The sequence below is a fragment of the Dendropsophus ebraccatus genome, chromosome 12, assembly GCF_027789765.1.
Source record: "Dendropsophus ebraccatus isolate aDenEbr1 chromosome 12, aDenEbr1.pat, whole genome shotgun sequence".
Lineage (NCBI taxonomy): Eukaryota > Metazoa > Chordata > Amphibia > Anura > Hylidae > Dendropsophus > Dendropsophus ebraccatus.
In genome coordinates, this window is record NC_091465.1 from 15,186,044 (window position 1) to 15,202,933 (window position 16,890).

Here is a 16,890-nt window from a genome sequence, read left to right on the forward strand (position 1 = left end):
CATTCATTTCAATACAACTTATGTTTTGTATAAATCACGGCCGTTGTTGCAAATTGCAACAACAGCCGTGATTTGTGCAAAACATACATTGTGTGAACATTGTAAATAAGAAAAAGCAAAAATTGGGCAGCACTCCAACACCTGTGTTCACACTATGCAGGTTGCACGCTGCTGTGGCTAAAATACAGACCTGCAGGTGCTCCCACTTTCCGCACATACTCCCTCCAGCATAAAACGCAATAGAAACCTGTTCTAAAGATTTTTTAAAATGAGGTTTTTAGCAAACTTTTTGATCAAATAGACGGAGTATGTGCAGTAAGTCCTGGCACTTGCAGGTTGCTGTTGCACTCTCCTGTTTGGCACTGGTAAATTCTTCGCAATTCCAAAGCATTGATCAGGGTTATTGGCGCTCTGCACATAGAGTCTGCCTAAAGACCCTATTACAAGTGGTGATTATCATGTGGACTATCACTTTATAGTTTGAATTTAATCGATAATTATTCTATGCGCAGGCAACAATCGAAAAATCGTTCGTGTGTTGTTGATCTGACCCTAAAATCATTGTTAATCGTTCGCTGTAATTCCTCAGGTCCTGTCACTGACATTAAAATGCTGCGGCACTTAAAGGGAACCAATCAGAGGGGATGATTGACAGGCAGAGAGGTCCGTTACTGGCCTCTCTGCCTGTCAATCATCCCGCTGAGCGCGCTGACAGGCAGAGCGCAGTGACTAGATACGAGCAGGGAGCCGCCCACCATGACTACTTCCCCTCTCGTATCTAGTCACGAGCCGGGGAATAAAAATCATTTTCTCCGTTATAAAGCACCTGCTGCAGCCGCGGCCGGTACGTGCCGGGGCCACTCCAGGTGCTTTATACAATGATCCAGGGAACCATATCAGCCCAAACGGGCTGATTGGTTCCCTTTAAAGTGAATGGAGCACTTAGAAGATCAAATTTTTTTTTTTTCATTCTACTTTATCGGCACTGGGGCGTACATCCTGGTGGCTCGGTCAATTTTTTTAAACCGCCAGGTTCCTGTCATCTGCGGCAGTTTCTGATGTGCATGTCATAGAGGGCATTCCTTAGCGTGAAATTTTTCACAGATGGTGCTCTCGAGTTGGCTGTAATCCCGCCTCTTTGTGAGCGTTGGCGCTTAGAACCGCCTCTCTGTGATGTTCATCCGGCTCCTGCATTGAGGGGCCATCGCAGGGCACCAACGCTCCCAGAGAGGTGGGACGCCATAAGTGACTAGTTCGGTGCCGAGGACCGCCCACATGACTAGTTGAGAATAATTTGCATACGGTGCAAGACATCTACAAACTTTATTTATGTGCAAAGCTCATAGGTGTCAGTTACACGTCTGGAAACAGAGCAGGAGGCTCCATTACACCCTGTGTATAGCTTTCAGGTAAGGATGGTCCGAACCTGCCGAGGTTCGGGTTCGTATGAACCCGAATGCTCGGCATCAGATTCCCGCTGTCTGGCCGCTCCATGCAGCGGGTGGATACAGCGGGAGGACCGACTGGAAAACTGGGATACAGCCTATGGCTATGGCTGTATCCCAGTTTTCCAGGCAGTCCTCACGCTGTATTCACCCTCTCCATGGAGCGGGCAGACAGCGGGAATCACTGCCGAAAATTCGGGTTCGTACGAACCCGAACCTCTGCAGCATCGGGCAATCCCTACTTCCAGGCCATTTCTGGAGTGATTGGTTCCCTTTAAGGCTGAGCTGCACACCTATCTCCTTTTTAAGCCGAGAATTTTGTCGTCCTTCAAAAAGTGTCTGTAAAATCTCCCGGCTTTATTTGCGACTTATTGTTCCTATAAAAATCTCAGATTTCTTTGCTACGTCCTTGTGTCTCCGCACGCCCTGGTGTCCTGTTTGCGCTTATTATAGTTGTTATGTTCGTTCTTCTACAATATACTAGACTATTACCGGCATATTAAAGTGTACGGTGCTGCCGGTGAGTAAAGATAGACGGAGCAGATTGTGCACTTTACACTTTTTGGCTGACGTCTTCTGGCTCGGCCGTGACCTTGTGAGAGTTCATAGACTCGTCCTTCGGTATTAGGCGGAACGTCTGGTGTTTTTTAATCTGTCTACGAGGTCAGTGACTGGATGGTTAATACACCGGCGGTTCTATGTGGATAGGTAGGTGACATCCACTCCCAGAAGACAAATACTGACGGCTTTTTTTTATCATCAGCTTTTTGTTCTCTTCATTGATTGCTTCATAAATCCCACATACTGGGAGGCCGCTTCTCTCTATGCCTTCTTTATGTTTTCCCGATCAATATCAGCCGCTTAAGTATTAAGTAAACTTTCTCATATACTTTGCTTCAGTTATTTACTTTGCTTCAGTTATTTACCATGTTCAAGACCACTTCTAAGGTCGCGCCATTGTTTCTATAAGTGAGCCCCATAATATATGTGTCCGTAGTAGACCTATATTGCACTGCTGGAACCCATACAGTATTTGGCAGGGAAGGATCTAGAAGGTTACGCTTTGTTTTGTTCGCCTCTTGCCTTGACTTGTTTTATACAAACACAGAGCGTCCCACGGACTGAACTTCTCCCCGCAGTACTCTGGTGTGAACGCTTCACATTCTCATCACCCCGAGGTCGTTCACATCAGCTTTTACGTAGACGGAGCTATACGTTATATGATATGTGGCCAGAACGTGATGTGAATGGGGCCCAGCAGGTTTGGACAGGGATATAGCTAGGGGCAATGCAGTGCCGTATGGGGAAGGTGCCAACATGACACTATGCAAACTGAGTCTTTGTCACAAGTCAGCCAGAGTCAGCTATGACTGAGTCAGGTTCGTCCTAAGGCTACACAGGTAATCTGGTAATGTGACGTACAATCGTAATGCTGCATTGTGATCACGTGGCAACCTGGCACGACTGTGAGACCACAGCTGCCCAGAGTCTACGTTTGGTTGATTTTTTGTTTGCAGGTCACAATTTGCCTGTGACTTTGCCAGCACTGACCTCAGTTGAAATCATAGGCTACTGTGATCTTCAACTTTTCCTGCGATTTGGCAATTTATTTACAGCCTAATGGCAACCATTGTAGGATGAGTATTAGCAAAAAAATTGCACAAATATTTCGGTTGCACAATGTCGCTTGTGCAACCGAACCTTTCCCGACCTGTGCAATCTGTACGCCGAGGGCACATCAATCATCATCACTGAAGGGGGCACCAGTGACCGCTGACCCTACACTCTGCACAGGCAGGAGCCTGTGTTATTTGGGTACACATGGCATGGTTATATTTCTGCATTAGGTTATTTGGGCACTATAGACTACTCTATAAGAGGGGGTGGTAAACAGTAGAGGGAGCCATCCTGTCCGCCCCTGCTTGGGGTGTGACTGCCGGTTATGCCCTGGATTTTTGCCTTTTTACAGTTTTTTTCCTCCCTGTTCATTCATGCCTCGGTCTGTGCCATCCATGGGTGTGGCACTCTGCTCTGTGCACTTAGTGGATTTATCTTTCGTAACCATAATGATATGAGACAGTCCTTCGGCTTCTCTCCCGACAGCTCACATACACCTGCTTTAAATAAACAGGTGGGTGGAATCCTCCGTGTCATCCACAGCTCCAGCACTTTCCTGCTACTTGTGTCTGGCTTTCTTCTCGCAATCAGGTTTTTGGCTGTGAACCTCATGGTGAGTAATAAGACAAGCTGAGGCGCCCGTCACTATGGGTGCTGGTGGGTGCCAGGACCCAGGAGCCACACACCGTAAGAGGGATTGACCCTGATAATATGTTAATGGTGCCACCTGCGTCTGCTCCTCCGCTGCCAGGAGGGTATTGTGCCCATAATATTATGTTTTTATTACAGCCTAGTCCCGGGGTGATCCTCCTCCGCCGCCGCCGCTGTCAAACTTTGATGGAAACAAGTAATAACATTTAGCTTTAGAGCTCAGGGGGGTCATTGCGTTTCGGAGGAGGCGTGCGTGGGGGATCGGCACCGCAATAATGGAAAGTTATTAGTTTTTCTGCTTTTTTTTTCAAGGCTGAAATGAAGAGAAACTGAAAAATAACTCGGCGTGTAACATTTATCGTCCCACCGGTATACGGTATATCATGACTGGTTACGCTTTATTTGGTTTGCTGTCATTTCGTTCTTTTATTCTCTCTTTTTTTGATGATTTTTTTGGGTTGCTCCATTGTGTGTATGAGAGGATGAGGATTGTGATTATTGGGGAGATTCTGACTGTTTTTACTGTTCTGCTTTATTTGTTCTATAGATTGTCTGTGGTTATCGTTTTATCGTTGTTGTGCTTGTTGTCAGTATTGGTATTTTTGATATTTTTTAGTCTATGACACAAGATTTGTAAATCTATATATAAAGGGGGTGAAACTGTAGAATTAGTGCCTTAGGGCTACATTCACACTTTCAGTAGTTTTTCGCCGCCGTTTATCATGTCTGCAATCTTTGTCTGCAAAAAATAAGTCCGTAATGCATCCGTAATCTGTTTTTTTTTTTTTTTTGGGGGGGGGCAAAGAAAAGAAAGGGAAAATGATACTGTGTTTCCCAGAAAAATAAGACATCCTCCCCAGACGTCCCCGGAATACTCACATTCTTCAGGGTGGTAGCGTTGTGCGCAGGGATGTGCCGACCATAAACTTGTCCGTAATTGCGGATACACAATGACGGACAAACTCACGGAACATGTGACTGGAGTATTACTTTTAGCTGGCTGACAGTATTTTGGGTCCCATATTGGTTCGTTTTAGAGATGAGCGAACCTCGAGTGTGGTCAGGTTAGTCCGAACCAGAACTCTCTGCATTTGGTTACAGGTGGCTGCATCCCTAGGGAGTCCTGGAAAACATGAATACAGTCTATGCCCTTTGTCAGTATCCATGTTTTCCAGGCATCCACAGTTTTTCAGTCTGTATTTTCAACCTTAAGGTCAACTCTTTGCGCAGAGAGCGGCTGGAGTGGAAGCGCGCGAGCCCTCTCATACACAGGCTATGGCACACTGAGGCAGGCGGGATTCCGCCACATTTACATTTTCAGTGTGAACATGCCCTAAAGGCATACTTCGGATATTCATATTTTAAAATATGAAATTAAATAATAAATAATACTCACCTAACACCCCTGAGGTTCTCCTGTGTCGTCTCCAGGTCACCACTGAACGCTCTAGTTGCCATTTCCAATACGGACTCGTTTTGGCAGCGACAGCCCACTCAGCCAATCACTGACTGAGGCGGTACAGCACCACAGGTGGTGATTGCCTAAACAGGCGGTCACTGCCAAGAATAGTCAGTCTAGAATGTAGCGTCCATAGTGTTCTCCAGGGGAGAAGTGAGTGTGGATTGTTTATTTTTTTTCTCAGCAACCCCAGCAATAGCTAAAAAAATCTAGGAGTGTCCAGAGTACCCATTTAAGGTGGGAAAATGCTACTAAAATGTCAACTGTTTTTTTTTATTTTTTTCTTGGTCCATTTTCTTTTTGTAGCTGTTTTTTTTTTTTTAAACTTTTTTCCCATATGTTTTCAACCGTATTTTTTTTTTTTTTTTTTTTTTTTTTACTGCTACAGCAAATACTATAATTCAGCCTGGAAATCAGGATTTTTTTTTTATTTACAAAAAACACCCGTAAAAAGTGCAAACTAATGTTTTTTGAGCTGTAAACGGCTGGGAAAAAAATTGCACTTAATTTTGTGGCCATAACATTTTCTGAATGGGAATTATGAGCTGTTTAATGGAACTTTGGCCATATTCCCACATGGTATTTTGTTTTTTAACCATAAACAGCAAAAACTGTGTTTTTACGGTTAAAAGATGTGTTTCAAATTACAAGGTTTTTTTAATGTAATGAATAAGGAGCAATGTATAAGAGGAAAAGACTTTTTTTAAAACATTTTTTTCACATTTCATTACAATGTGAAATCTATTTTCTACATTAGGACACCTGGCCATGCGTCTGATCAGTGGTGTATTACATTGCTGTGCCCCTGTGTTGCGGTACATGTTACCTGCCAAGGTAATGCAGATAGGTATCATATTAGCTTCTGCCTCTGGCAAGGTCTAATGGTGCTTTTAGACGGAACGATTATCGTTCGAATTGACACAATGACGATCGAATTCGAACGATAATCGTACGTGTAAACACTGCGAACGATCAAGCGACGAGCGAGAAATCGTTCATTTTGATCTTTTAACATGTTCTCCAATCGCCGTTGATCGTTCGCAAAAAATTCTCAGATCGTTCCATCTAAACAGTCTTTCACCGATTCAACCTGTGTTCGAGATAGGCTTAAGCGACCGCAAAAAGATTTTTTCGTACGATGTATCGTTCTGTCTAAACGCTGATCATTATAAAAAAAACCATCGTTCATTCAAAATTGTTAATCGTGCGATCGGGCGAATTATCGCTCCGTCTAAAAGCACCATTAAAGGTGTTCTAAGAAGGATCCTAGCTCTGCCTTCTTAGAACACCTCTAAGACCTTTCAAGAGGTATGACAACCCATCAGAGGGGGGCTGAGGGGTCCGAAGGAGGAGGAAATAATAATAATAATAATTATAAGGGAATATAAACCTGCCTGGGATATACTTCTATCCTAAGATAATAAGAAAGGGCAGACTAAATGGGATCTGGAGCGAGTGCTGAGAGATTTCTGCTCTGAAGCCAGCAGAATAGCAAGTGCAGCTGTGGCCCATAATGCAGACGGCTCTGGTGTATTATTGAGCACCAAATGGAGGTGGAGCATTAGAGGCGGGCCGGCCAGCCCCCAGTGTGATGAAACCCCCCTCCCCTCTGTGATGCAGCTCCATTGATTCTAATGGAGCTGCGTCACAGAGGGAAGGGCAGATGGTCACATTGGGGTCGGCGGGCCCAGTGTGGAGTGGGATGGCTGGTTCATGGATTTAATTATCTTATGTCGAATGCAACCAGACCAGAGGTTTAGTATAGCTACATTAAAGTCCTGCTTCAGCCGACTTCTCACAGGCGGCAGGGGCAGGGGAGATAGTAACCGTAAACTATTGCTTACCTCTCCCCATGCCCGCGATGAGTGGCTGGAGCAACCTCGGGACCCCGAGTTGTGATGACGTCGCAACTTTGGGAAAATGCCTGTTCTGGCTGATGGACTGGCCGCTCAGCCAATCAGTGACTGAAGTTGCGTTCTGTCCCAGTCAATGGCAGGCTGAGTGGGCAATACATCAGCTGGGTCGTGACGTGTGCAGAGCTAGAGATCCCAGAGCCCGGCAGGGGTCCCGGAACGGCAATCCAGGGTTGAAGAGGCACAGGGAGAGGTGAGGTTATACCCTTTGTTACTTTCCCTCTTGGCCATGCCTTTAAAAAAAAAAAAACATTGAAGGCTGGACCTCCTTTAATATTATTAGTGTTATTATTAGCAATGTATTTTGTTTGTTTGTGGATAAATTAGGAAATTGGGAGCTGCCGACACACAAGTATCTTTAAAGTGACTGTACCACCAGGCCCAGGCTGAAGCACTGGAGGCGGGCCGACCCACCCTTAGTGGGAGGAAACCATAGCCGCCCTATAATAGGGTTCCATTGATTCTAATAGAGTCACATCAGGGAGGGGCTGGGGTTTCTTCCCACTAAGGGTGGGTCGGCCCGCCTCCAGTGCTTCAGCCTGGGCCTGGTGGTACAGTCAGTCACTTTCAAGGAGAAGTCGGTCGGGAAAAAAAAATCATTAAAGTGTTGCTGTCGTTTAAATTGTTTTTGCAGAAATCAATAGTACAGGCGATTTTAAGAAACGTTGTAATTGGGTTTATTAGCCGAAAAATGCATTTTTTTATCATGAAAAAGCAGTTTGAAGCTCTCCCCCCTGTCTTCGTGGTTTTCTTATGGAGAGGGAATGGGTGGAGGAAGATGAGGCACCAAAACAAGACAACAAAGAGTTAATTTACAGCTACATCACTGGGCTATCTCCTCTGAAATCAGCACTGACTTTTCTGACCTCGGAATACCGGCTTTCACACAGGTCCCACTGTGTAATCCTTTGTTCTCTGCTGGCGACTAATCTTCCTCCTCCCTCCTCCCCCCTCCTCTCTCCATATGTTACACAGGGCACATCTGATTTGTGATTTCCCGATAATGAGCAGTGAGTTAGAAGGGAGGGGGGACCTGGGGAAAGTCTTTTTGAATGCAGATAATGGCATATTTGCCTAATAAACCCAATTACAAAGTTTCTTAAAATCGCCTGTACTAGCCAGCGGTTATGGCTATCATCTCATAAATCAGTTATTTTGGATATACATGTCACCCCAGTTAGGTATGCAACTCAGGACATTCCTTTACAGTCTTGTATCCACTATTTATACAGCCTTGTTAGCACAACTTAAAGGGGTTATCCAGTGCTACAAAACATGGCCACTTTCTTCCAGAGACAGCACGAATCTTGTCTACAGTTCAGGTGCGGTTTGCAAATAAGCTCCATTCACTTCAATGGAAAGAGTTACAAAACCCCACCCAAACTGGAGACAACAGAGGGGCTGTCTCTGGAAGAAAGTGGCCATTTTTGTGTAGTGCTGGATAACCCCTTTAATAAAGATATGTTGGCCTTTTTCTCTCTACCCATCTCCTGGATAGGGCGCATAGCGGTAACTAAAATGATTCTACTCCCCAAAATCCTTTATCTGTTTCGAAACCTACTGGTCTTTGTCCCTTTGCCACTAATTCGTAAATTGCAATCCACCATTATGAAGTTTGTTTGGTTCAATCAGAGGCCCAGAGTAGAAGCCAAAATTTTATACCTACCTATGAATCAAGGAGGCCTTGCTTGTCCTTGTTTGCTTACCTATTATAGAACGCCCATATGGACCAAATTAAAAGATCTGCTAAGTGGGTACATATTGAGGCCCAATACCTTGGCTCCTTTACTACACAGGATTATCTATGGGTAGTTGGGTCATCCCTTAGAAACATCCCTTCCTCCCATCCATGGTGACGGCTGGCTTAAAGGTACGGTCCATTTCTTCCCTAATGAAAACCATATGCCCTCTGCTCTCCAAAGACATACCCTTACGAGCAATCCAATTACTGTTCCCACATACTGACCTCTCCTCTTGGATATAGGCAGGCATTACCACAATAAAGGACATTGCTGACCGGTCAGGTCTCAAACCTTTTGAGCAGATAGTCTCCACTTATAATCTCTCCCATAAAGAATTTTTTAAATACCTGTCAATTAGGCACAACTGAATGCAAATGGGATGCCCCCTTAACTATGTTTAAGTGCTATTTTTACAATTAACATAAACTATCTATAACATATGCTAGTTTGATGGCCGCTAAGGGCCCTATTCCACCAGACGATTATCATTTGCATAATCGTTAACGATCTCAAACGACCGCTATTGCGAAAGACCTGAAAACGTTCACTCATTTCCATAAAACGATAATCGTTACTTATGATCGTAATTGTGATCGTTTTTCTTCGCTATTTATTCGTTATTGCGTTCGTATCTATTGCGAACGACCGAACGATGTCTTATTCAATGCAAACGATTTGCGAACGAGCAACGATAAAAATAGGTCCAGGTCTTATAAAGCGATCAACGATTTCTCGTTGGGTCGTTAATCGTTAACTGCATTTCAACCGAACGATTATCGTTTAGATTTGAACGATTTAACGATAATCTGAACGATAATCGTCCAGTGGAATAGGGCGCTAACGGAGCCAGATCTCAGTCGTTCCGCAACAGGTGGGAGAAGGATCTGGGAGCATCATACTCTGACGAACAGTGGAGATTTGTATATAACTTACCTAAATTGACTTCCAAATCTGTCACTTATATGGAAGCATCGCGCAAATTGCTGTACCGCTGGTATTATACTCCTTATCGTTTATCTAAAATTTACCCTTCGGTATCGCCTCTATGTTGGACATGCGATGGCCAAATAGGTACCTTTCTGCATATATGGTGGACATGTGATCGTATAAGAGGTCTGTGGTTCCAGGTTGAAGCTAAAATTAATAGTTTACTCGGGTATACTATACCATGGGGCCCGGCGGTGGCATTGCTGTCACTAGATTTAGAAGAATTACCCTTGCACCACCTCACCCATATACTAAAAGCCACCCGAACCGCCATCACTAGGAATTGGAAATCCGCCTCCCTTCCCTCGATGGCTATGATACTTGCCACGGCACAAGCAAATTACACAATGGAGGAGCTTATTGCTCGCTGACAAGGCTCGTCTCAACAATTTCATAGCAAATGGGCCGGCCCAATGTCTCTCCCTAGATACTGCCCACATCACTGTCCAAGCCTAGAGCTTGGTAGGGAACTGGTAGTACAAACTACATTTCATTGTTAATCCATGACAGTTGTGTGTCATGCTAAGCTTCTGATTTACTATGCTTCCTGCCTGGAGAAACGGTTTTGTTACTTGTTGGATTGGTTATTGGCCGATCCACCCTCTTGTACCTCTTTGGTGTGTATTTTACCTTCCTTTTGTTTCCCATCCCAATCCTTCCCCCTTCCTTGTTCCCCAAATCACCCACATTCAGTCTTGCTTCAGCCAGAGTTTTAGAAACAACAAGTCATCCTATCCAGTAATATGTAAATTGTTACCTTACCTCCTTGCCTTACATACCGTATCAGATATTAAAGTCTAATGGCATTTCCCATGGGATCATTATCTACTTGCTGGGAGTTACCGTCTTCTGCCTCATCCATCTCTCTGGAATCTGCAATTATTAATATTAATTATGTCATGCAGCTCAGTATCTGACTATAGAGGCGTATAATGGTGGCGGAGGGAGCGGGCACTGCACCAGGTTGGCACACGCTGGGTATATAGTACAAATTCTTAAAGGGGAACTATCAGCATGTTAGAGGAATCTAGTAACACTCACGATAGAGGAATCTAGGCTGCCGATATGTCCCTATTGCACAGGAGACGTTGAGGAGGAAGCAATGCCTCTTACCTTCATCCTCTGTGCCATTCCGCTGCAGTTGGTAGTTTGCTCTACGGTCTGGTGAGACCATTGGGAAAACTGCCCCGCCATTCTGCCCCTTTCTAATGATAATGAACGGAGTGGGCAAACGACTAACTGCAGCGGAATGTCACGGAGGATGAAGGTAAGAGGCATAGCTTCCTCCTCAGCGTCTCCTGTGCAATGGGGACAAGTCAGAAGGTTTAGATTCACCTAACCTGCTGATAGATCCCCATTAAAGCGAATGTACCACTTTATTTTTTTTTAATATCACCTGGTTGGTATGATATGATTTTTTCCACGTTTTCTGTGTTATTTATACACCATTAAAGCGACTCTGTACCCACAATCTGTTCCCCCCCCAAAAAAAAACACTGGTACCTTTGGATAGCTACTTATAATCCACGATTTGTCCTGGGATCTGTTTTGCAGGTGATGCTTTTTTAAACTTGCAGCCCTGTGCCAAACTGCCGTGGCCTAGAGTATCTGTGCCCTAACTTTGCACCACCCCTCCGTCCCTCCTCCTCATCATTAGGAATGCCACTGGCAGGATTTCTCTTATTCCTCTGCAGTGAACACTGCACAGGTGCCATAACGATCCAGCCCATGTGCCGTGCTGACACAGCTGATGAATAGAAGAATACCTGCCTGGAGCATTCCTAATGATGAGGAGGGCGGGGAGGAGGGACAGAGAGATTGTGCCAGCCTAATGCATAGTCACTCTAGGCCACGGCTGTTTGACATAGGGCTGCAAGTTTAAAAGTTGTTTTTTTAGGACAACAACTGCATCCCCTGCCGAATGGACCCCAGGACAGATCTTGGATTAAAAGCAGCTATCTGAAGGTACAAGCGGTTAGGAGGGGACAGATTGTGGGTACAGAGTCGCTTTAATACTTGTTGTCGGTCAATAAAGGAGTTGAGCTTATTGGGAAGAAGCATGGCTTTGGGTAAAGGGCTTAAAAAGGATGATGCCCGGCCGCGGCCGGCATGATGATGGGGTTTCCAATGGATTTAGAAAAGGTCCACATGATGGTATGTATGTCTCCATATCACTGATTTGGTGGTACATCCTCTTTAAATACACTATTTTTGGTGCACTTCTTTTTGGATAAAACTAAGCCAGCTTATAGATGGTGCAATCTTATGTACCGTGTAAAAGCAAGATCGATCTGTTAAACGATATGAAAACTATTGCATTAACAATTTAATGAATAATCACTTTAGTGATTTATCGGTCAGCGTAAAAGGAACCTTAGACTAGAACACAGGCCTCAGACTTGTGGCCCTCCAGCTGTTGCAAAACTACAATTCCCATCATGCCTGAACCAATGGACAGCCAAAGCTTTAGCTTTGGCTGTCCATTGGTTCAGGCATGATGGGAATTTAGTTTTGCAACAGCTGGAGGGCCGCAGGCTCCCCATCCCTGGTCTACATTGAAGGCAGCAGTAGGGTTTATCACTTTTAGGGTGTTTTATCATGTGATCTTAGTGATGACATCATCAGAGGTCACTATGTAGTTAAAATAAAACATGGCAGCTCTTTGTTATATTCAGTTACCAATTCTCTTATGATTATAAAAACTTTTCAGTGTTACATATCACTATTCTGTAACTACTCATACTCCGCGGTCTATGACTCATGCTTTGACTTGTTTCTCATAGTTATTACCATTGTCTACATTTAATTAAAAAAAAGTTTTGAAAACAAAATTTACTTAAAGGGACATGCACCCATTCTCCAGGAGGCCAGATAAACATTCAATGTTTTTTTTTCTCGTTTCAGATTACTGACAATGAAATCTGTCAGAGCGGTGGTGGTTTTCCGACGACCAAAATGAACAGTAAACAAGGTGGGTTCCTCCAGAAGAAGGGTCCTGAATTCTCCTGAATGGAAATATCTTTATAGGATAAGGGCCCGATCTTAAAGTGTGAGGGCCCTATTACACAGGATGGTTATCATTCGATAATCGTTATATCGTTCGAATTTAAACGATAATCGTTCTGTGTAATTGCAGGCAACGATCGAAAAATCGTTTGTGTGTCGTGGATCATTTATTTTAGATCGTTAATTTTCAGCAAACGACCAACGACGATTTAAGAACACGTTGAAATATCACAATGAACGATTTCTCGCTCGTCGCTTGATCGTTCTGTTTACATGAGCCGATTATCGTTCAAATGCGATTGTTATTGAGAAAACTCGGATGATAATCTTTCCGTGTAAATGCACCATAAATGATTGTTGTAACAATTGACGATTATAACTAATGCTGCGTTTACATGGAACGATTATCGTTCGAATTTTAGCATAAAGGATCGCATTTGAGCGATAATCGTACTGTGTAAACACAGCAAACGATCAAACGACGAGCGAGAATTGTTCATTTTGATCTTTCAACATGAAAATCGTCGTTCGCTGAAAATTCGCAGATCGCTTCGTGTAAACAGTCAAGACTATGTAAAAGATGGGCATAAGCAATCTTAAAAACGATCTTAAATAACAATTTTTCTTACAAATTTTCAAACGATTTTTCTAACGATTTATTTGTCTAAACGCTGATCGCATAAAAAACGAATTGTTTCAAAATCGTTAGACGATCGATTGGGCGAATTATCGCTCCGTGTAAACTATCATTCTCTGTAATATGGTGAACGATTTTAGGTTAACAAAAAAAATTTAGTTTGTCATTGTTTATTGTTATGCTAAGTTTACACGGAGCAAAAATTCGCCCAATCGATCGTTTGACGATTTTGAAGCAACGATTTGGTTTTTAAAACGATCAGCGTTTAGACGAATAAATCGTTAGAAAAATCGTAAGAAAAATCATTAGAAAATTCATAAGAACAGTCGTTGTTGCGAAAATTCTAACGACAATCGTTCCGTGTAAACGCAGCATCATTCGTAATTGTTAAAAATCGTCTAGTCTATGTCACGCCTGGTGTAGTGGATCCTCTGTACCGTCACCAGCGATGGCATAAACCGCACCAGGGAGCGGAGTCTAAGGGGCCGCTGGTTTTCACCAGAGCCCACCGCAAGGCAGGATGGGCTTGCTGCGGCAGGCGACCCCCAGGTTGCCACCCTTGGCTTGGTTTGCTGGTGACGGCGGGCAAGGTGAGCAGGAGCAGTAGGCAGGTCATAGTGCAGATGGTGGTCTTCGGCATAAGCGCAGGTGGCAGAGGCAAAGGACAGGAACAACGGACAAGGGCAACGGACAGGAACAACAGGGAGCTGAGCCAAAATGCTATAGGAAGCATGTGGAGGCTCCAACACGAGGGACAGGGCATGCTGGAATTAGGGAGTGATAATGAGCATACACCAATTAGGGGCGGACTGGTTCTTTAAAACTGAGACAGCCGCCGCGTGCGCCGGCCGGGACAGACAGTGACAGGAGCGGGGTGAGACGCCCCCGGGGGCCGAACTAGCAGCAGCGTCGGGTCCCTGCACGTGGACACCGGCGGCTGCATGAGACAGGGAAGGGGTGCGGCGGCGGCCCAGAGCGCGGGCCGCCGCCGCAGCCCTGACAGTCTAATAGGACCTTAAACGAGCGCCCATCTGCTAGATCAGCGCTCGTTTACTGAGCAATTACACGAGCCGACTATCAGGCAGGAAGGGCTTCACGGACCTTGTTAATGAAGTCCATGTAGCTCTTGCCTTCAGTGTAAAATAATAAAGTATTAACTTACCTTACCAGGTTCCCCGTGTCCTTGGGCCTTCCCCCAATCTCTGCAGCTGCAGTTCTGTTCCGGTCTCTGCACTGACAGGCCGCTCAGCCAGTGTCCTGTTTCGGTCAGTGATTGTGTGAGCGGCCTATCAGTGCAGAGACCAGAACAGAAGGTATTTTATTATACATTGATTTTAGGTCTAGGCCTAAAGAAACAATCTGCCGATGATCGTTCTCTCTATTACACGGAGTGATAATCAGGCGAAGCGGCCTAGTTACTATGTGCGTACAGTGCAATTACCTCCCAGAAATAGATTGGACTCGCAGGAATTTTTACTGCTGACACACACACGGCTCTGCAGCTCTTGCATCAAGCGGAGAAATTCCTTCATTCATTTAAAGAGATACTAACCTTAAAAAAAGCAAGATTTGTGAATAGTTTTGGATTTTACCTCCTGCTTTTACACAGAAACATTTTGAAATACAGTATAAGGCCATATTTCACACAACGTAAGTTCAGTACTAATCACGGCCGTTGTTGCAACGGCCGTGATTTGTACGGAACTTACGTTGTGCTGCAGGCTGAGGAAATCCCGGCTGGAGTGTACACACCTGGTATACACTCCAGCCAGGATCCCTAGCGGCGCACTATAAAACTGACATGTCAGTTTTCTGCGGCCGCAGAAAACCCTGTCAGTACACGCAATGGAGCGAGCGGCCGCAGAAAACCCTGTCAGTACACGCAATGGAGCGAGCGGCCGCAGAAAACCCTGTCAGTACACGCAATGGAGCGAGCGGCCGCAGAAAACCCTGTCAGTACACACAATGGAGCAAGCGGCCGCGCAGGGATGCGCACGCATGAGAACTCTGCGGAGCCTAAGATCATCTGGCCTGGTACTGCAGTACTGGCAGAGATGATCTTTTCTGAGACCGGACGTTCCTTGACCCGGCCGGGTCATGGAACGGCTAGTCTCACACTAAGTGTGCACATAGCCTAAACCACTTGCAGTCTATAAAGCTATTGGGACCTATTGGCTCAGCATCCTGCGCTATAAGGGTGGGTTCACATTGAGGAATTCTTGCGGATAAACTCTGCGGAATTCCGCAGTCTGTACACGCTCATGGACGCGCGCCTTTCTGCAGGCTCCATAGACACCATTCTGCATTCCGCCGAAAGAATTGCCATGTCAGTTCTTTCGGCGGAATTAGCCGACTCATAGAATGGGGTCTATGGAGCCAGAGGAAAGGCGTGCGTCCGTGAGCGCGTACAGACTGTGGAATTCCGCAGTTTATCCGCGAGAATTCCTCAATGTGAACCCACCCTTATAGTGCAGGATGCTGAGCCAACAGGTCCCAATAGCTTTATAGACTGCAAGTGGTTTAAGCTATGTGCACACTTCGTATGAGACTAGCCGTTCCATGACCCGGCCGGTCTCTCACGCTGTGGGAACATCCTAAGAAGCTAATGGAAGTGGAGAGGTGCAGGTATGCTTGGACTCGGAGCACCGCCATATACTGTAAAGCGATTAATTCTTTTCCACCGATTAATGATAAACGATTACAAACGAGCACTTTTGAGAGTGACCAGAAATTGTTCACCATAAGGCTATGTGCACACAAGATATGAACAACGGCCTCTGTTGCGCTGCAGATAACATTGAACTCTATGCAAAATGTCTGGAAATAATTTACATATCAATTATTTCCACGGCCTTAGCAAACAACAGCCGTTGTTCAGTACATTGTGGCCGTTGTTTGCATTGACTTCAAAGCACCACATTTCTTTAGGACAAGATTCTGTTATGACTTATCATTTCCTCCTGCCATGTTTTTGCCCATTGGGGCTGAGCAGTTCTGTTTCCCATCATCTTTATGGTATAGGACCCTGTCCCCCAACCTGTAGCTCTCCGGTTTTTGCAAAACTACAATTCCCATCATGCCCTGGTGGCTTTTTTGTCATTGAACGTATGATCTGTAGCAGCGTACCCCAAACTGTGACCGTCCAGCTGCTGCAAAACTTTTCAGAGCATGATGGGAGTTGTAGTTTGGCTTCAGCCATGGGGTGACTGTACGTGTGGATTGTGCAGTGGGCAGGTGTCTTTGCTTCAGGCCATTGTCTTGTATCTTATCAGTCTGTGATAGAATCCTCTGATAAGGCTGTGGAGTCCTTAGGTCAATATTTATTTAGCAGAGTTTCACTGTAACAAAGCTTAGGACATCACACCCCATGTTTAATTTCTTCCCCTTCCTTATTGCCGGATCCTGGCCGTGAACTTTATTTCCAGGACACCTT

General features: G+C 44.9%; 1 protein-coding gene across 3 annotated transcripts in view; it reads left to right on the top strand.

Moving 5' to 3' along the window:
- The first annotated feature begins 3,367 nt into the window (after positions 1–3,367).
- ST3GAL4 (ST3 beta-galactoside alpha-2,3-sialyltransferase 4) overlaps positions 3,368–16,890 on the top strand; it is a 28,702-nt gene continuing 15,179 nt past the window's right edge. The window contains exons 1-2 of one of the 3 annotated variants that reach the window (XM_069947623.1): positions 3,368–3,675; positions 12,719–12,785. In XM_069947623.1, the coding sequence (XP_069803724.1) occupies positions 3,388–3,675; positions 12,719–12,785 (355 nt within the window). In that variant the 5' untranslated portion in view covers positions 3,368–3,387. Of the gene's footprint in view, positions 3,676–4,067; positions 4,090–12,718; positions 12,786–16,890 lie in introns of those variants that run through there. The other 2 variants (XM_069947624.1, XM_069947625.1) reach the window with 2 other exon arrangements.